The following is a 21781-nucleotide window of genomic DNA, read 5'->3' on the forward strand; positions in this document are numbered from 1 at the left end:
TGCTTAAATGTTGGTAAATACATACGTGTGATTTAGTGTCATTTAGTGTCAGAAGCCCTCTATGAAGGGCAGTGCTGATGCTTGGACTTCCACTGATGTCAGATCCAAGAGGATAATCAGGTGAGCAGAGGTATCCTGGGACCCTCCAAGGACCCGGAACAGGGTGATGGGCAGAGACAGCTTTGTTGTACTAAGTGGATAAGGCCGGTGGAAGAAATAGCAAGGGCAGTGTGGGGCTGACCTTCTGTGTCAAAGCACTCAGAATAGAGCAGGCAATGGTGTCTTATGGGAGACAGGACACTGGATGTGTCGGAGGAACTGATCAGGATGGCCGAACATTTGAAACAGCAGGGTTTTGTTTTTTTTAGAATATATAATATAATATAAATATAGTGTGAACAACGCTACTACCTTTCAAGGTCAACTGAACATGACCAGTGGCGACTTCCAACACATGTCAAAACCTCTGACACTTCTCCACTTTACATTCAACTCAGGACAAATACTATTGTCTATACAAATCTATAGTGTTTGATTTTGAGAACAGCAAGTCATTTAGGATAATATTGAACAAAGACACAACTGGAAAAGTGCTAGTGTCTATGAGAGCTATACTATCTTACACTGGGAGCACACACAGGCAGGTGAATGCAGGCATGTCGGAATGTAGAATGTCCAAAACACTGCTGGAGCCTCACTGTTTGAAATGTCTGACAGACTCAAGACTGAAGCCTGAAAGCGTGTGCACTGGCTTGTACCAATCAGACGCTAAAAGAATGGTGCGGAGAGACTCCAATCACGACCAGTGTACTGCAGTTCAGAACACAGCACCAGTGTTGCTGTCGCAGCTATTCAGCGCCCTCTAGTGGTCAGAAATGAAAAATACAAAAAAGGGCGGACATCCAGAGGGCCGTCGGGCAATTGGTTTTTTTTTTAAACAAAGAGCATTGGACATTACATCATTGCCCCAGACTGGTCAAGGCGCTCATGTCCATTGTACGGTATGACTCAGATTTAAAAAATAATGCTGCAGCAATCCTAAGTGCTTTGATCTGCCAAGAGATGAATCCATCTCTCAGAGCTACCATTCAGTCAAAGACATATGCCTAAGCTTAGAGCAGTGGTGGATGAAAACGTGTCTTAGTGCAGTTTTATGTTCTTACTCATTCTGACAGAAAATGATTAAATGCTCAATTTTGTGGATTTGATTTTCCAAAATGCATACAAGTTTTGTATGGATTCATGCCACATTTCTGGCAAATAGCGAGTTGTCAGCATAGCACTGATTGACATTGATTCTGTTTCCTGAGTGATGTGTTCACAAGCGACACATCACTCAAGTTATTCTGAAGAAAACCTAAATACTTAAGCCATGGAGGGGTGTAATCACAATGCCGTGAAGATTTGCATGATCAGCTCTGCAGAGCTCCCATCCACAGTGCTGGAAGAGGCACAGGAGGCTCCCCAAATGCCAATCAATGTCCATCACAACAGCTCTAATCTCCCAAGTTTAAACCATACAGTCTGGTCCTGGGTCAGTCATTCACTGATGTCAGATAAATGGGGAATCTCTTACCGTGGCTGTAGCTGACCCCAGGACTGAGGGAGGGGCTTGTGAGCAGGTCTCGATTGGGCGTGTGAAGCCCCGCCTCCTTCCCCTGGCGCTGACTCATCCTCCCCGGGGTCAAAAGGACCGCATCATCACCAGGCATTAAGGCAGCTGTACGGCAAGAGAGAAGGAACAGTCAAAAAATGCTTTTCTCTATGTTAATTGCAAAAAAAATATATTATAAAATAAAAAAAAATATTAACACAGAATCAATCAAGTCACACAGAATCAATAAGTAAAAGCAGTAAAAGCTATGAGAAATGCTAGGGTGGCCTTCCAGAACAATCTCTTGGTAGAGCCTGATTACTGCTACCAGCACACCCCCTGGTGGTGCAAAGAGGCAATTTCCTGTGCAGTGCCTGGCCAAACCAAACACGGGCTTTCCCTCCCTTCTCAATGGGACGGAGGCTCAAAAGTTCACGAAACAATTTTCACTGGAAATCACAGCCAGATCAGATTATCTCCCTAACCCCCCCCCACCCCACCCCCACCCCCATCTCTGGTCAACATGTGTCGTAGACCTGCAGCAGATTGGAGCTATGCTACATCTGTGTGTGTCACTGTATTAAATGTGCGCATTTGCACGCATGCGCGCGCACACACACACACACACACACACACACACACACACACACACACACACACACACACACACACACACACACACACACACACACACACACACACACACACACACACACACACACACACACACACACACACACACGAATACGAGCACTGCCAAGAAATAATCCAACCATGACAGCGATGACAGAATCCGCACAGGAAATAAAACAAACAAATGCCTCTGAAGTGACTGTGTGGGGGTGTTTGTGTGTACGTGTGTCAGGGGGAGGGAGTGGGAGAGAGATGAAAGAAAGAGAGAGAGAGAGAGAGAGAGAGAGAGAGAGAGAGAGAGAGAGAGAGAGAGAGAGAGAGAGAGGAACTGCAGTCAATCACCTGCCTGGAAGCTCAGCAGGGATAAAACAATAGGCCATACTCTGAAACTATGTAGCTGACAATAAGAACAACCGGGCTCCGCACTAATCCAAACCTCATGTAAGAATCAAATGTACATTTTCATCGCCAAACAAAAGGGACGAGAGCAGATTATTAGTGACGCAAATGTGGCTGTAATGGATGCACTGCAGTAAGGCAGCATGTTCATAAACCTTCTGGTACACTCTAGCTTATCGTCACAAAGTCTGACAACAAACCCACAGTTCCCCAACCATCAGACCCATGCTGTAGCCCATGTGAGCTGGTACACACAGGATTTGTGACTAGCTTGTGTGGAAGACCACTTACAAAATGCATATATGGACACACACAGAAACACACCAAGCGCTAACAGCTGATTCAAATTATACAAGGGACATTGCATATTGGGGCTCTCTTTAAATTAAAAGAGGGCATCACTTCTGTTGTCTGGCCTACACTTGCGTCTATAGCAATTCCGCTGTCATTGTAAGAGTCTCCATTCACTATAACTGCCAGTGCCTCCCCTCTCTTTTCTTCTGCTATGGTGGTGGCTTAAACGCCTTGCACATCACCTTGTCCACAGACCTGTATGAAATATACATGCAGTGTCTGAGATTCCCTTTGGGATAGAGTGGGCATTTCCGGGAAGGTGCTCTCTGCACTAAACAAATCATATCCCAGAAAGCCTGTTTAAAGTTTGTGTAATATCAAGGTTAAGGTTAGTAGACTTGTTTATCTAAAGCTGCTTACAAAACAGTAGATAAGAAACAGTAAAAACAACATTGCGAAAATTAAAGTAACACTATGCAACAATTTGACACTTTTTGAGGTATGGTTTTATAGGCAACTAGTTTTGCTACCATCCTCAAATTCATTTTGATAACATATGGTCATGTGAAGGACAGATAAACACCTGTGTCTGTCCCACTAGCCATCCAGGATATGCCCTATGTAGTTCTGTGTTCCGGGCTGGAACACCCTGCAGAAATGGAAGAAAAGCTTACACAGCATGACATTGCCAGCTAGACTGCCAAAGACACCAGTTAGTGTGTTGGCAAGCTTCTATCAGTGTCAACTGGGCTGTTGGTGGTGTTTGCAAGGTTTTTGCATGCCCTTTAGGTAGTTAGCTTGCTAGTTTTGGAACAGAACTCCTTATTGCTGCTTTAAGTAGACCTAATAAGAATAATTACATTAAATTCATAAAACAATATTAAGTATCATTTACAGTCAAACCATCAATATTAATACAAATAATATTAATAATAACAATGCTAATAATAACAAAACTATTATAATATTTATCAAGTATGCCTCAAACAAATGAACTAATTAGACAAATGCTGAGCTTTAAAACATTTTTGAATGTCTAAGGCAGTTGGTAATAATCATAATGAAATTAAATGAATAAAACAAGTATCATTTAAAGTAAAACTAAGTCCAAATAATAATAACAATATTACTAATAATTATAAGAACTATGGTTATATCTATAAAGTTATAATACAATTCTTAGTTTTTAAAAGCTTTATGAATGGACCAAGGCTGTTGATGGACCGGACAGCACTAGGTAGGTCATTCCACCACCAAGGTACCATGAACAGAAAGAGTCTTGACTGCTGAGAGAAGGCAAAGACAACAGACACTCATCGGAGAAGTGAAGCGGTCGAGAGAGAGAATAGAGCTGAATAGAGCTGAATAGAACTGAATAGAGATTAATAGAGCTGAATAGAGCTGAATAGAGCTGCTGCCGATCCTGTGGCTGTCCTATAGGCAATATTTTATATATATATAATATTATATTATATTTCAATTCTAGCAGGTGCAGGGACCCGGCGAAGTTTGACTACCAGAGGAGTTACTGGTGTCCTCTTTGACTGATCAAAATCCCCAAACACACCACCGCATTCTGAGTCATCTGCTACGGCCTCACAGTCATAGCCTGATGACATTGCATTGTAATGGTCCAGTCTAGAAATAGCCAGGGTCTGCACCAGAAGCGCTCTAGCATACTGTGTGCGATTCGATCTGATCTTCCAAATACTATAGTGTGGGAACAGACACGACCTTGAGACAGAAGCTACATGCTCAGAAAAATTCAAGTTGGCCATCAATCATAACGCCCAAGTTTCATGCAGTTTTAGCTGGGGTCAATGAAGATGAACCAAGTCGGATGTTAATGTCTTGTGTAATAGCCGGATTGGCTAGGAATACCAGGAACTCACTTTTCAAAAGATAGATTTGAAGGTGACTGGCCCTCAGCCAAACTGAAATATCACTAATATTATGGAGTCATCTGGGGGGGGGGGGAGACAAGTACAGTTGAATATCCTCCACATAACAGCAATAGGAGAACACATTGGAACAGATTCTCACCTAAAACAGACTTTATAGTAATAATATAGTATACTTTACGCAATATTAACACTGCCACAGACTAATGGGTAGGAATAATTAAGACAGACAATCTGTAACAAATCTCAAGCCAATTGTTTCTTCTTCTAGAGACAACCTGTGTCATAGTTCAACCTAAACATCATCATCAGTGGTCTACTCAGACTTCAGACAGGGGTTTAAAGGTCAGCGAAAAAAACACAAACAACTTACAGTTAAAGACTAGCTTAACTTGTAATCTTACTTGGTAAGAACAACTTATTGTAATCTTATTTGGTAAGAGCATGGTGTTGGAAATTACCCCTTCAGGATAACCGAGGCTTTTCCAACGGAAGAACCATTTCAGCAATTCAGACACTATTTCAGGAACTGAGGAACTTCTCTGCACTAGGGCCGATTTATGTTTCAACCAATACTTGGAACAAACCATTTAATAGACCTATTGAACACTCTCAACTAATCACTGACTCTTTAAATAATTTGTTGGTTGTTCTAGTGGTTCCTCTTCACTTTAGTTCCTTAAACGGTTCCAAACCTCACTGAAAAATTGCCACAGCTACTGGCACTAAAGACCTCCATACCAGCAGCCCTCTACAGGACCTCATGACACCAGTCACACTCATTCAATCAGCTCATTCTGCTCTCAATACTTCCTGTGGAACGAGTCCGTTTGTGTGGTTGAGCATGAGAGTATATGAGAGGGTGTGTTTCTGTGTGTGAGTCTGGAGTCTGTTTGAGTTAAGGCGTGTGTGTAGCCTGTGCAATGAACTACTGTGAAGTAATACGGTTTGGAAATGACATGCTATTTTAGCCGTCACAGATTGCTTCCATCTCTGCAAACAATATACACTATTTTACTATAAATATACATAGACACATATTTTTAGTGTCATAGTGTGTCCAACCATCATGGTTCTGATTTCTACAGATTAAAAACCTTCTTGTCTTTTGAGACCATGTACAAGTGTTGTTGTACAAGTACAACAATTGAATAGACTCAAAATGAAAAGGCTAATATAAACCTTACACAAGTAGTATCATGTCAAATGATGGCAAATCTGGATAGCCCTGACTGTCCGGAAAAAAACCCAACATGAAGTATACATGGCCACCATTTATATTGACCATGATAGAGGGTTTGGAAAGAAAGACAGTGAAAATACGCTGAAAAAAGTCTGGGCCTATAATTTGGATACTGACAGGATTTTGTACCACAGCCCATCGCTTGCATACACGCTACAACCCCATAAAACTGGGATTTCCCTGCCATAGAAAAGGCTTAGGCACAGCGCCCAAGTGTCGCCCAAAGCCGAATGAGCTTCGGAGCTAAATTAACATAACAACTACAGTAAGAGTTATCTGCACCGATAAAAAACAGAGGCGCTTCAAACTGGCACTCTCTACTCTGAGTGTATGCACGTATAATTCCGTTAAGACAGTTGGCAGGAGTGGTTATGTCGTGTCCATTGTTTGTGAGAGTTGTAACAACAATAGTTAAAGACAAAGGTGGTGGAATTTTGAAGTTCTTAAAAATTATTATTAAAATAATAATACTTAACAAAAATACATGAATTGTCCCCACTACTGAAAACCTAGGGAAAACTCTGTAAACCCTCGCCGACTTAAGACTTAAGAACGTGTCCTTGATTCCTTCGAAGCGGTATATTTGTGATACTAATGCACCGATTCATATGACTGTTTGGGCTGAGTATTTAGAGGAACACAAAAAGCGTGTGGGCTGTTTGTCTCACTTCCTCTTAGGACTGAGTTCTGCGTGTTTGTCTGTGTGTCACAGAGCGGTGAGATAGGGCTTCAACAGAGGAGCGCATGGCTTCACCACTGTGACCCTGACCTGTCCACTCACAGGATATATATAGGCTTCATTAAAAAGTCCCCAACTCACCACTGCCACCATCCCACACACACCCACCCACGCGCACACACACTCATACAAACACACACACACACACACACACACAAAAGTGTTTGAAGAGGCTGCCCACAGATGGTTCTGAAAAAGTGCCCTTTCAGCTGAGGGCATACCTGTCTGTCCCTCTCTACACACAGACACATACACACACAGATTAGCACCTTACCTGAGCTGCCAGGGGGTTCTTTGATCTCTGCATGATGCTATAGGAGGGTGGACAGGTGCAACAACACACACACACACACACACACACACACACAGGACACACACACACACACACACAACATCCAGCCAAATGGAGACACACACACACACACACAGAGACAGAAGTTGATTGGTGGGTTGGTTGGTAGAGTCATTGTCGTAGTGGGGTTGGTGTTGGTGGTGGTGGTGGTGGTGGTGGCAGCAGACAACAAGAAACAGGACAGGACAAAAGAAAAAAGGAAGACAAAAAAAAAAAGAACAGAAGCATTAGTCCAACTAACAAACAACAATAAAACAACAAAAACAAAAAGAAAATCATAAAAGGCACCCACAAACAACAACAACAACAGCAACAATAACAATAACAATAACATAACAAGAAAGGGTTGTCGGCGCCAGACCATGGTGCGCCAGGCACAGGGGACAGGCTTAAGATGCCACGATACAAAACACAAAAGGAGGTTGGTATAAACATGGTAGACAGACACAACAACAACAACAACGACAACAAGCGCACCAGGCCAGACCCCCCGACCGTCACCCACTCCGGACAGACGGATTAAATGAGATTACAGGTGCCCAGGGAAGAGGTTAGGGGGGTGAAGGTGAGGTCAACCGGTGCTATAGGGATGTGCTACCTGACACAAAAGAACGTGAGTGAGGGTGTGTGTGTGTGTCTGTGGTGCTATAGGAATGTGCTACCTGACACAAAAGAATGTGACAAATAATGAGAGGGGTAAAGAGAAAGTACTATTGCAGGAAATGGAAAGAAAAGGAAGGGGTGTATCCCTGCTGAAGCTACCCTGAGAATAACTCTTACAGGCAGTGACACCTGCCCAACGAGCAGCGGAACCCCATTGGTTGTTCCACCTCTTTAAGAGCCCCTCCTCCTGGTTTTATTCCCAATATGCTTTGAACACACAGCCCCCCGTGAGAGAAAGCTGATTACGAGGAGGTCGTCTGGGTTATCGTTTGATTAATAAAGCTTTAAAACGGCATGCGCTAGATTGGCTTTTCAATTTGATTAAACCTGACAGACAGCCCGGCTTGCTGTCTCATATTAGGGTATGTGACAATCCCGTTTAAATTGTTTGGCTTTAAATTGTCCGTGAAAAACAGCTGGTCTCAAAATAGCAGCACCAGTTCAGCATAATGGGCTTAAAGCAATATCAAAGAGGGGGGACAACCTCGCCACATCCTGCCTATAAACCATCCATAAACCTCCAGCAGAAAAAAACAATATGGAGACTTGAGGCTAGTGGGGAATTGCACAGTGAACTTGCCGAGAAAAATGCACAGTCGCAAGTCGCTCCACGAGTTGCAAAATCAGTCAAACTGATGATACATGAGCCACGTTAAAGGCGCCTTATGATAACATCTATCATTCTAAGTGGAGTTGCATAACGATAACAACAACAGACAAATCAAATAATAGAGGCCCATCAATATTCCAGCTCCTTGTATTCTCCAGTGCTTTTCAGCTTTTGGGAAAGTGTGTCGCAGCTTGATCCCTGCCTCTTTCTCCAGAAGCGAGGCGCTGCCTGGCTTCTTCGGCTCTGCAACTTCTCGCCAGATTAAACCGTAAGCATCCTTCACTGCACCATTGTCCCAGACTGCTCTGCTCCGCACCCTCCTCAAGAGTGGCCCCTCCTGCCAAAAACGTCCTGGATCACACAAGGACCAAAATGACATAACACCCCCCCCCCCCCCACACCCAACTTGCCAATGCACAGGTGAGGCCACACACACCTTCACCAGGCCACCATGGCCGGTGCCTTACAATGCGGGGCGAGAGCCACTTGAAGAAGGCAAGCAAGCGGCGTGAGGCATGTGATCAACATGGCAGACGGGCTTCCGGACAAGTGTCTCAGAGCGAGGCGGAGGCAGTTCAAGGGCATCGTCTGTGTCTGGTGGGAGCAGATGCACAGCTGCCATTTGGCCAACGTTCAGATGAATAGATCGACAGCCCAGATTAAAAGCGGAGAGAAAGACGGAGAAAGCACAAGAGAGACACGACCCGCACAGATACAGAGATTGCTCGGGTAATTATGGTTAATCACAAGAAGGTCTTTAGAATACGAACAGTATTGAAAATAGTGTTGTACAGAAGTATGTTCCTGACAGAATATAGTAGTTTACAATAATTGGGAATGAGAAAATGAGGATGGGGAAAAAAACAACATATTAGAATATCTTGAATGTATTTATGTAACAGACTTCAGAATGAAATATGATGCCGTATATTCCAGACAGGAACCGCACTGTATATTAACCACATTACAGTATTTTACGTAATTTTACAAAATTACATAAACCTGTTTATTGACCGCACTTGTGTATTACCTGCAGTTTATTCAACATTACGCCATCGTGTCACATAAAAGGCAATACCATGTAGTTGTGGTGAGAGTGCTACTAACCATTTAAAAGTTGGGATGGGCATTTCAAGAAAAAATACTATACTCCTTCCCCACACGCACACACACACAATTATAGGCTACCTCTCACTCTCTTCATTCCCACTCACAGTGAAAACCATTTATTAAGTGTTTATTTAGTGTTGTGGTGTTAAATGGGAATAAATGCTAAACGTTTACGTCGAATCATTACTCGATCCCCTGGCGACCTAGTAGGCTACCATAAGCGACAATCTTCTGACACTAAGGCTAAGGAAACTTTTAAATGACCTTAAACGGTTTAAATGGCAGAGTTATATTTGCATGAAATGATAACTAGTTATCTAGCTGATGTTACAGTTTCCTGAATTTAACTTATAAAATTATAATAAGAAAAGGCACAAACCCTCAGGCTGCCGGGTCAGCTTTTTATCAAGTTAAGTTCATATTCCCTTTATATTAACATAAGTTCATATTACACACGATAGCAACTACCAACTGTTAACATGATTCCCTAAGCTAGAGATAGCTAGGTTAACTGGCATGAGACCTCTTATGTGTTAAACCTCTCACTGCGGTTCAAGCTCTGTAGAATTCTGTTCAAAACAGTTTGTTCTCTATCCCATGTTGTTTTCACCTGATACATTAACGGGATTCATGTGGGATTAATGTGATAGGGAGAGAAAGAGAAAGAGAGAGAAACCCACACTGGCAAATTTACTGTGCATGTTAATAACTTTGAGGCAAAGAAATCCATTCCCATTTATAGGCTGCACCCGAGTATTAACCGCGGGGCTGCAGAAAGTTTGCAAAATCAATGTATAAACAGTGGTTAATAGTCTGGAAAACACGGTATCAGGAATTCTTTAAAATATGTAGGCCTAAATGACAAATAAAACTGTAAAGACAGACTAAGCTTGCACATATCACCTCTATTTACAAATAAATCTCTCAAACACTCTCTCACCCTTACAACCAAACCCGTTTTTTTTAGGCACACTTAAAACTAAAGGGTGACAAGATTTCTCACTTTTGCGATCAGACTGTCCTGTCTTTTCCTTCTCGTCTGTGGTGTGCCGACACCGAGGGATCCTGCTCAGCATTCTGTCCATCAGGCACCGCCGCCGCCACCAGCCCCCGCAAAGGCCGTGCCAACCGCCATTCACGCAAGGTGGCAGCAACGTGGCTGGCAGCAGCACAAAGACGCTGGACTGGCACCCACTCCTAGGGGCTCGCCAGGCCAAGTAGCAGTGGGCACTGGCTAAGCCCACAGTCGGAGTCCAACCAGGACAAACACGCTTCGCAGGTGAACGCGCAACATGGAGGACGGACTTAGACGGGGACTTCCAGCATTCAAACTACACAGTCAGGCTAAGCTTTGGCGGGCGGCATTAGTCAGGGAACATTAGGGAGATTGCCAGGCCAATACATGCAGCTTGGAAGTGACACAGCTGTCAATCAAAACTGCTGCACTGTACAATTACACACACACACACACACACACAGCCTGATGGAGTTATGTCACCCACGGCATGGTCTCTTCTCTGACGCACAAAAAAACAATCATACGCACACTGTGAGATTGAGGCCTAGGTTTGCAACAGCTGTCTGGCTATGCTTCTCCAGAGGTTTTACTACATGGAATTAGTCAGCAATATGCCTAATTTAAAGCCCAGCTGTCAAATAAAGTAGTGGAGGCAATGAGTTAAAAGTTAAACTGCTTTACTGTGACGAACTTTGAGCAGCCCTTACTTTGCAGTGAGTCCAGCCAAGCAGAACAAATTATAACAGTATAAAAGATGAGCTATCCACATGCATACACACACACTACTACTACTACTACTATAAAACTGCTGCTGTCCACAATGTAATAAAAAAATCCTTTCAATATGAGCTCAATCAAAACACTAATTCCATTAAGCCATAAGCCACAATCCAGATGAACAGACCGTCTGCTGTAGGGGAGGGAGGGAGAAAGAGAGAGAGAGAGAGGGAGGAAAAGCGAGCTCTCAAATATGAGCCTACTCCCTTGTCTATCATTCCATCATAAAGTCTGATCAGAATGTCAGACATGACTTATATCTATAGAAGACTATAGGTCTAGTTTGTTACATTGAATTAATACACAAATAGTCATACTGGTAATATTTATGCTACAGGCCTAGTTTGTGACAATGTATAGACAAATAGTCACACACACACACACTTCTGGCGACATACTATAAACTCTGAGCCTAAGACAAAGTGTGCCTCTCAGCCCCGGCTCAGCCTATACACAATGCCATGAGCACTCTGAAGCGTTTAGGTCAGTTAAACGAGCCCCGATTCAAAGGCTGGATGTGAACTGTGCCTCCGCATCCTCCTCCCTCCCTGCTGCCGGAGCACGTAGAGCACAAACATGCCAAGGCTCCACGGCACGAGTCGTTACACCACTGCACACCGCAACGCCGTAACAGTGCCCAGAACCATTCCCTTTACATCTGCCCTCTCAGACAAGGACATACATAGAGAACACACACAGAGACACACATGACACGCACGTATACACACATACACAGAAGGCAGGCTGGGAGGACATGTAAAGAAAGGCACATAAAGAAAGCTACTCTCTCCCCCCCCCTTCCTTTTTGATTTCACAATATGTCGAGATTGGGCACCCAGTAAAGGGACACGATGGGACTTGATATGTGATGTGTGTTTTTATATCTGTATTGTGATTGGGTGTCTTACTCTGTGAACTGGGTAAAGGAGGGTGAGAGGTGGTGGGGGTGGGGGTGGGGGGTTCCATTTGGTCCATCTCCAAATCCTCCTTCTGTAATCTCCTTACCTACGTGGAGGGGTTTGTGTGTGTGTGTGTGTGTGTGTGTGTGTGTGTGTGTGTGTGTGTGTGTGTGTGTGTGTGTGTTTGGGGGAAGAGAGAGAGGCTTAGTCCGTTTTGTTCACTTTCATCAGCCAAATTACTGCCCCCCCCAAAAAACTCTGAGATGCATTACTTTCCTTACTCTTCTCTTCCTTCTCCCTTTCTCTCTTTCTCTCTCTCCCTCTCTTTCACACCCACACCCTCACACAGATTGTGTAATGGTGAATTTCCGTACTCTGAAAATAAAATGGGAAGACATCACAAGTAGCAAACACACATATAAAACAAAGGAAATACTGCACTCTCTGCGAATCTCTTCCTCTACAAGAACTACATGCGCACAGACACAGACAATTAGAACGTCTGTAGTGTGCTAAAGAGAACAGCTAGGCCTATTTGATGGAACAGAAAAGGTCCCTTGTCACTAGAAGCTGCAAGCCTGAGGCTATCCCAGAGCATCCGGAACAGTCCAAGATTCATGTCAACTTGTGTGAGGCCACTGATATGAAACATGCAAACCTTACTCATACCCTCTTACTAAGTTGATGACCCGCCATCCAGAAAAAAGAAAAAAGAAAAATCCAACAATTGATTTGGGTGGTTTAGTAAGTATAAACAAGTTGTTATACAAAGACAAACTGTTTTTATTTATTTTTTTACTTTGCTCATTGTCGTATAAACAGAGCACATCCACCCAGCTTCATTTTACATGTTACATTTGACATGTTTTAGGCACTTTAATCGTTTCACAAAACATTTGTCTTAGATAGTTATTTTCTATCGTTATTAGCATTAGCATGTCAATAGGATATACCATATTTTATATTTAATTTATATATATATATTTTTTAAATAGTGCAGTATTTCAGTGAGACATGTGTATATGCCGCTAAAGAGAGAAAGTTACAGATTAGCAGAGCACACTGCAGATTGATAAACTAAAAGCCGTCAGCTCAGAACTGGCAGAAGCCAGTGCAATTTGGGATTACTTGAAGAGACAGAAAGAATCGACAGTCTAAATCCCCTGAAGAACCGTGGCAAGTTCCTTGAAACGTGTAAAAAGTGTATAAATAGATGCTGTTTTGAGGACAAAGGGAGGTCACGCCAAATATTTCTTTGATTTCTTTTTTTCCACTTTGTATGTTGACATTTGATAAGTTGTGTCTTGTTATTTGAGACAGAATGTTTGCCTAAAACTTTTGCACAGTACTCTTCTTGCTCAGAGGGCATGACGGCGTGTTGTTATCTTCCAGGTAGTGGAACGATGGCTGAGTGGGTTTTAATACAGCACTTTCTAACAGAGCAAATGAGTAGCCAGCCAGGTTAATTAGAATTAGAAAGTCACGTGTGACAAAGACAAAAACTTGAGAAAGGAGATAAGAGGAGACTAATGACAGGAAGGGGTTCATTGCTCGTCATCTGGGGGAAAAAAAAGTATTTCCAAAGTAAATTTGACCATAAAGACAACACAAAACAACCCCACATTAAACATATCTATCAATGCAATGCCAGTATTGAGGAAGCAATTTGAAACAAACCACCTTCACTTTTGAGAGATACTCTATTATTCGCATTGTCTCGTACCCAACCCATAAGGATTAAAAATAACTGTAGGATGTGGCGGAAAATCTATGTGAATGTGTGGAGAATAGGCTAACTCCTCACAGGAAGTACCTGACACAGGGCAGCCGACAGCGCCTTAGTGAAAAACATCCCAAAGCTCTGGTGGCCTGGCGTGACTGTATGAAGTTCTGCCCAATCAGGCGACGTTAGAGAGAGAGGCCACTAGGATAGGTCCTCAGATCCTTCCTATGCTCCCCACACCTTCATCAGACCGTCTTGCCATTTGCTGACCCGTACTGACGCACTCCATCTGAGAATGCTTTACTTTCTGCTTCCTCTGTTTATCAGAATTCCCGCCCGACTAGACTGGGTAGAGTAGAGGGACTGCGTAGAGTGGCTATGAACATTGTTTAAACATTTACATTTACATTTAGCAGACGCTTTTATCCAAAGCGACTTACATATGTGCGACTTACAATGTATACACATTTTACATTTACACTGATGGCACACTGCACATCAGGAGCAATTAGGGGTTCAGTGTCTTGCTCAAGGACGCTTCGACAGGGAATCGAACTAGCAACCTTCTGATTACTAAACGACTTCTCTACCTACTGTACCACTGTCGCCCCGAAACACACACACACACACACACACACACACACACACACACACACACACACACACACACACACACACACACACACACACACACACACACACACACACACACACACACACACACACACACACAGCCTAATAGACTATAGCCTTACAGTCTAAAAAGCTTAGACACTACATTTAACATAAGAGTCCATAGATATTCTCCTGTAAAGCCCTGTGTTCTCGTGAGCAGCAGCTAAATGCCTTTGAACTTGACCACGGGGTATCAAAGGGCTCCATCATGAATGAATGTTGGACTGTTCTAGTCTGAACCTGACTGTACTCTACCCCTGTTGCGGTGCATTCAAACCCGTTTCTGGAGGGGGCTCTGTGATGCCTACCAGACCAGGGCAACAAAAGAGAACAGAGACAGAGCTGATGTACACACAAACAGCAGAGCAATGATCCTGCTCATACATTATAACACTGACGATACCTGACAACGCTTACCCTCTCTCGCTCTCTCTCACGCTTTCAGCCGTTTTGTTTGTTCAAGCATTTTTTCCAGCCCAGCCACGACCCACGACCCGTCACAGATGGACAACTAGCTGACCCGAAAAAGAACGCGAAAAAAAAAGAAGAAGAGAGAAGCGCGCTCAAGAATCTTCTTCATCAAGCGCGGGACAAATTGCACGGGCCCACAGCGGTCAGCACAAAATGACCGCCATGGAAGCCCAGTGCCTGTGCAATTGCTGAAGAGGGACAAGAGCTGCTGATGCGGTCAGCACCACGGCAACCCCGACAGTTTACCTCGACACAATAAGAGCCCCCTCAGCTCCACCAAACAATTTCCAATTTGCCGTTGAGGAGGCATGTGGGTACAGAAGTGATGTACTATGGCAGAGTGCACAACGCAGCACAGCATGGACCAGACCAGCTAAGACAAGCCTAAACGTTTGAGGGGGTAGGAGAGAGGGAGAGAGAGAGGGAGAGAGAGAGAGAGAGAGAGAGAGAGAGAGAGAGAGAGAGAGAGAGAGAGAGAGAGAGAGAGAGAGGGGGGGTGTGTGTGGGAATTGACCGGTAAACTGGAATTTAGTGGCCATGCAGAGACCCACATCACTCAGAAATAACAACAACCCAAGGAGAAGCCTACACAACACTGGGAGAACACACACACACACACACACACACACACACACACACGTTGGTACCAAAGGCGCCGTGTAGACATGCGAAAAAGGCAACACTGTAAGATCAGAGGGCTGAGGCAAGGAGAGAGGATCCTGCCATGCAGCGCAGTGGGAGGCCAGTCACTGCTCTGAATAATGCATTGTGCTCAAGAAAACAGTTCCTCAGTGAGAGTACATTACATTCAGCCGCTCAAGCAGGGTGTTCACATATCAGGAGAGGACATTCTGACGGCGGCCAGAGATAAATAGGAGCTAGCTCGAGCAAGCTCCTGGAGGCACAATAAGTGTGATTGTGGAGTGTGTGTGTGCGTGTGTGTGTGTGTGTGCTTTAGACCATGCCATATGATGCCGTTAGAGCTAGGGTCATTAAGTGTGTGTTTTGGTGTGTGGGTGTGTATTTTAATCTGCACAATATGATTCAGTTAGCACTGGGAGATTAGCTACGAGAGATACGAGCAGTGGCAATGAGAGATAGGGAAAGAGAGATTGAGAGACACAGAGAGAGATTGTGTAAGGTGTAATGAGAAAACTAGAGAGAAAGAGAAGATTGCGGAAAAGGTGTTTGTGTGTGTGTGTGTGTGTGTGTGTGTGTGTGTGTGTGTGTGTGTGTGTGTGTGTGTGTGTGTGTGTGAGTGTGTGTAGGGGGGTGTTCTGAAAGGGCAGACACAAAGCAGGACACTGTGTACCGCTCCCTCCACAGCTGTCAGAGCCGGTTTGCCTGTTAGCATCCCGCCAGCCTCTAGTGCCAACACCACTCTGACTGCTGCAGGGGGCAGCTTGTGCTAGCACCTGAAGTGTGCCTGTGTGGACATACTGGCCCTGTAGTAACGGGGGGAAAGAGGACCCTCACTAGTGCCGTGTGCAAGGAGTTTCACACGAAGTGAAGGCAGGGGACACCCGCTTGCCAGTTGAGCCCCGTGAGAGGAAACAGGAAGACACATACAGGAAGTGTGCCGAGTCAATCAGGAAGCAGGTCACGCTTTTCCTGGCTCTCTGGCGACCGTCACATTGTGCGTCTCAATCAGTTACTCCTCGACCACTGTGTGTGTGTGTCCCCTTCTGCTAACCTGCCAAACAATCCGTTTGTCTATCTCTTCCAGGACTTGCTGTGACGGAGGCCACGCCGTATGTTTATAGATTCCAGAAATGGTTGTGGGGGTCATAGGATGTCGTCATGGCAGTGGGGTGGTTTCGGGTTGCCGGGGGGGGGGGGGGGGGGGAGAGGAGGCAGAGGTGAGGGGGTTCGGTGAGGGGGGCCAGGTCGCAGCAGGGGTCCTTCGGCCGCTATACAGTGTCCCTCTCAGGAGAGGGTAATGTTTCGGTGCTTCCCCTGGGTCTGGCACTCGCTCAACACATCGCCTGCAGATGATAGCAGCTGAAGCTGACGTGCACACACACTCACTCTGTCCATCTCCCTCCCATACACACACACACAAGCTCTCTACATGTTACTCATACACACATACACACACACACACACACACACAATTCTCTACATGTTACTCATACACACATACACACATGCGCGCACACGCACACACACACACACACACACACACACACACACACACACACACACACTCAAGCAGGAAAGACTGGTATAAATGAGAATAAAGACTCCACCCAGCTTTATAGAGTGAGGGAATGAATCGAGTAGACAGAGTGACCGAGATAAAGATAGAGGTTAATGGAGGAGGCTGAGAGAAAGAGAGACAGAGAGGGGGTAAAAAACGAGAGAAAAGAGAGAGGAAAGTGCGAGGAAATGACCGCTATAAACAAGAGAGTGACGTAAGAAACCAGGGTAACCAGTAGGGGAACAGACCTATTTATCCGAGTGATGGGGGCCATAAAAACAAATGGAGACCGCAATAAGAGATGCGAATGGACGCATTAAGCCGTTTCACAGGCCCCGCGGTTTGACATTAACACTGGACCACAAGTTTCCTGTTCAACACACACACACACACACACACACACACACACACACACACACACACACACACACACACACACACACACACACACACACACACACACACACACACACACACACACACACACACACACACACACACACACACACACACACACACACACACACACACACACGAAGCTCTTTGTTAAATGTGGCTTGCAAAACCATTTGGGTCTCCATGGAAATACAGTACCCACATTGTTTACATCCACTTCAGTCTTTAAATGTATCAGTACGTCATTCTGCGTGTGTTATTCTGAGAGTCTGTGTATGGGTGTATCAGCATCAACATAACAGGAAGCAAAAGTCAATCAACCATTTGCACACTCCTTTGGCCTCTCTCACATCCACGCACTCACACCCACATACATACATACATACATACATACATACACATACACCCATCTTTCGTGTGGTTTGGTGTGGTGACATTCTCGATGTTAAATGCTTCAGACGGCGCTCTTGAGGAAGACACAGAACACAAACAGTCTCATTCAGACCGCATCGTACATTTAGCCTAAATTGCGATGTCCAAAGAAGGTAAGGTATATTCCAACAAAAGACTACTGCGTAGTGTCCCTGCAACTCGACTGTTGGAGAAAGACACTCACAACATCAACCTCTGCTGCAACAAGCCACTAACACCACCAAGGTCATGGGCTCTCTACCTAGGAAACACACAATGATGGGAGAAATGTAGGCCTATCTGTGAACTATACTGTCAGTTGATTTGGATAAAGGTGTCTACAGTTTTATAGTCAGCCTGTTCATTTAGTAAAGTCAGAGTTTATTATACGTCCCTTGTCACCAAAGCCGGGTAACACAGCTGTTCAGACCTGCGGTCATTAAAGCAGACTTCCAACCCTGAGACTGTACTGAGTCCAAACGAGGGTCAACAGTAAACAGCATGAGGACAGGACAGATGCTGTCCACGAGCTGCTCCAAAGCGCCTGGCGACCGGTGGCATGTTTGTCAGCCATTCCCGAGCACGACGTCCAAATCTAATTACAGGGCATATTTGAGGCATACAGCGACAGTGTAGCAGTGTGGTGTGATGATGTCTCTCACCAATGAGACGCTGCCCAGGTGGAGTGAGAGAGTGTGTGTGTGTGTGTGTGTGTGTGTGTGTGTGTGTGTGTGTGTGTGTGACCATAGCATGATGTCACCCAATCCAGAGACGCATTACAAAGTGGCTGTGAAAAATCTGACACACACAGACACAGACACAAACACAGACACACAGACACACAGACACACACACCTACACTGAGAGTTAGCCAAAGGGAGACACGAGTTGGGTCTCTTGTTGGAAAAAAATCAATCTGTCCACTCAGGGCGACTCAATACAAAAAACTGATAACCCACACACCAGGATCAGCTGCTTCAGTCCCAAAGCTGTCACACACACACACACACACACACACACACACACACACACTGATAGGATATGCCTACACTCACTGAAAATGAAATATTCACACATAAAATACAGGTGTACATGAATTGTAAGTGTCTATGGTGAACATATTTACTTGTTTACACTGTCTCAGGGATGGTCTATCGTCAGAGTCTATCATCCTGATACAGGAAGACATAGCCTACCTGCTCTTCCGGATGTTTCCAGAATAACAGAGAGAGCAGTTAGAGGCTCTCCTGAGATGGAGAAGAGGAGCTAACAGGCAGCTGGGCTTGACAAGCCCCCTACCAGCCAAAAGAGGTCAACAGTAACCTCTCTCTCCTTCTCTCTGTCTCTCTCTCCTTCTCTTTGTCTCTCTCTCCTTCTCTTTGTCTCTCTGTCCTTATCTCTGTCTCCCTCTCCTTCTCTCTGTCTCTCTCTCCTTCTCTCTGTCTCTCTTTCCTTCTCTCTGTTTCTCTCTCCCTCACTCTCACAGCCTCCTATGACTCCCACTATAATCTCTGTTTCTCCCCCAACGCCAGACAGAGAATAGCCCTCAGCTGTCCCACTACTGTGGAACAGCCACTCCATGGCAAGACAATCTGTTACATCACTGCCCCCCTGCCCACACACACACACACACACATCCACCCTACTGAGACGACAGGCCGTTTATGTATGAAAGACAGAGAGAGCAGAGAGAACACTTCCACCATTTACAGGGCCTTCAGTAGCCCAGTCATTCCACCAACCGCTCACACGACAACTTCAGCAACAAACAAACCAGCCAGCCAACAGACGGCCATTCCCACGTCAGCTAAGAAAACAGGCACAAGTTCCACTGCCTTCACGCCGTTCCAGCTACGACTGCCACATGAGCCCACACCCGCCAGGGCCTCTCGCCTCAGTAAGAAGGAGAGAAAGACAGGAGAGAGGATGGAGGACGGAGAAAGGGGGGGAGGGAGGGAGGAAGGAAGGAAGGAAAGCAACGAAGTGAACTGTTACCTCACGCGGGCTGCCTGTGACTGCCACCACTGCTGCTTCTGTTGCTGCTGCTACTGCTGCTGATGTGGCTAGTATGACAACACTGAGCAACTGAGCTCACACACAAGAGAGAGAGAGAGGGAGGGAGGGAGGGGGCGGGAGAGACAGCCAGGGAGGAGGGGAGGGGGAAGCGACTGTGTGTGCTGGAGAGCACGAGTCCCCTCCCTCAGTCAGTCTCACACACACACACACACACACACACACACACACACACACACACACACACACACGTGCTATCCTGCTGCCCCAGCGAGTAGTTCTCTCTGTCTCTCTCTCGTTCTGTTCTCTTTGTCGCTCACTCTTTCTCTCCAGCACAGCCCCTCCTTTCTTCTCTCCTCTGGCCACTCCAGTCCTCCCTAGTCTTTTCTGTTTGTGTGTGTGTGTGTGAGAGTGTGTGTGCGTGTGTGTGTGTGTGTGTTTAATTCCACCTCTTCTGCACCAGTGGGCCGGACAAATGGCATAATTTCCCGTCATCACGGAAAAACAAACACGAGGGAACAAGCCTGCTGAAGACACGACCAAACTCGCGCACACGTCTCCAGAAACATCCGTTTCATCATTACATTGCATTCCTCTCTTCCTCCGTCTCCATCTCTAGCCATTTATGACTGACAGAAGAACAGGGCGTCATGACTAAGAAGCAATCCCACATCCGACTGATCAATATTCTCTCTTTCTCTCTATCTATCTGTTTCTCTCTCATTCTCTCCTTTTGTCCCTCACTCTTTGGCATGAACTCACAGCAGTAGATACCTACTGAACCACATGCCTGACCCAGCGCAAACAGAGTCCACGCTGCAGCCGTGCAAGACAGCCTGGACCGGCCCACCCTCCTGAGACATGGCTCCAAGTGCACCAGCCTGGACTGGCCCACCCTCCTAAGACATGGCTACAAGAGCACCAGCGCCCCCGGGAAGGCTCCGCTTGCCTTGCAAATGGCCGACTCTGGTCCAATGCTTGGTGGAGCGAACGCACGACTCTCTGCTCTCCGGTTTGGAGCGAGAGGCTTTTAGCGTGTCCTTTCACACCGAGTGAGTGAGTGAGTCTCACTTCGTCAAAGGGAAGTAAGAGCGTGTGTGTGTGTGTGTGTGTGTGTGTGTGTGTGTGTGTGTGTGTGGCCTTGGCAGCTACTGACTGGGTCTGTGAGGAAGACGCCGGGGTCGGTCTATTTGTGCCGTTTGGGGGGGGTTGGAGGATCTTGGGTCGGGTGCCTGCCGGCAACTTGATTTCTCAATCAAGCAAATTAGCACATTGGGAAATAAGGATGGAGCAATGAAAGCAAGGGCATGTCCCGCGAGATATGCTTTGTGTGTGTGTCAGTGTGTGTGTGTGTGTATGAGTCAGACTGTGTGAGAAATGTGATACTGACTAATGGCTTTGCTGTTAAACAAAACTGTTTACTCTCCTTCAAGGGCTCATTTCTCCCGCCATCAGACTGTCTCCCTATCTAACCAACACACACACACCTTTTTCTCCCTACTTCCCACCAGCTGTAGAGCAGGTGGTTAGGTCACATTCTCAACAACAAATTAAAACACATGCTCATATCCTTTCCTGACTAAAACATATTGCCAAATGTCACACCAAACAAGAACAAATGATCTTTCGTTAAAATTGTCCTCACTTAATGAAAGAAATG

The 21781-nt window shown here is 45.4% G+C and overlaps 1 protein-coding gene across 6 annotated transcripts in view; it reads right to left on the reverse strand.

Annotated features, from left to right (window-relative positions):
* Positions 1-21781, reverse strand: part of osbpl8 (oxysterol binding protein-like 8) — a 90476-nt gene that overhangs the window by 41089 nt on the left and 27606 nt on the right. For 3 of the 6 annotated variants that reach the window (XM_031582797.2, XM_012815473.3, XM_012815475.3), the window contains 2 exons: positions 7078-7114; positions 1577-1720 (listed from right to left, as the gene is read on the reverse strand). In XM_031582797.2, coding sequence (XP_031438657.1) covers positions 1577-1720; positions 7078-7114 — 181 coding nt within the window. Of the gene's footprint in view, positions 1-1576; positions 1721-3503; positions 3538-7077; positions 7115-20103; positions 20197-21781 lie in introns of those variants that run through there. The other 3 variants (XM_031582800.2, XM_031582798.2, XM_012815476.3) reach the window with 3 other exon arrangements.

This window comes from Clupea harengus, chromosome 16 (assembly GCF_900700415.2).
Source record: "Clupea harengus chromosome 16, Ch_v2.0.2, whole genome shotgun sequence".
Lineage (NCBI taxonomy): Eukaryota > Metazoa > Chordata > Actinopteri > Clupeiformes > Clupeidae > Clupea > Clupea harengus.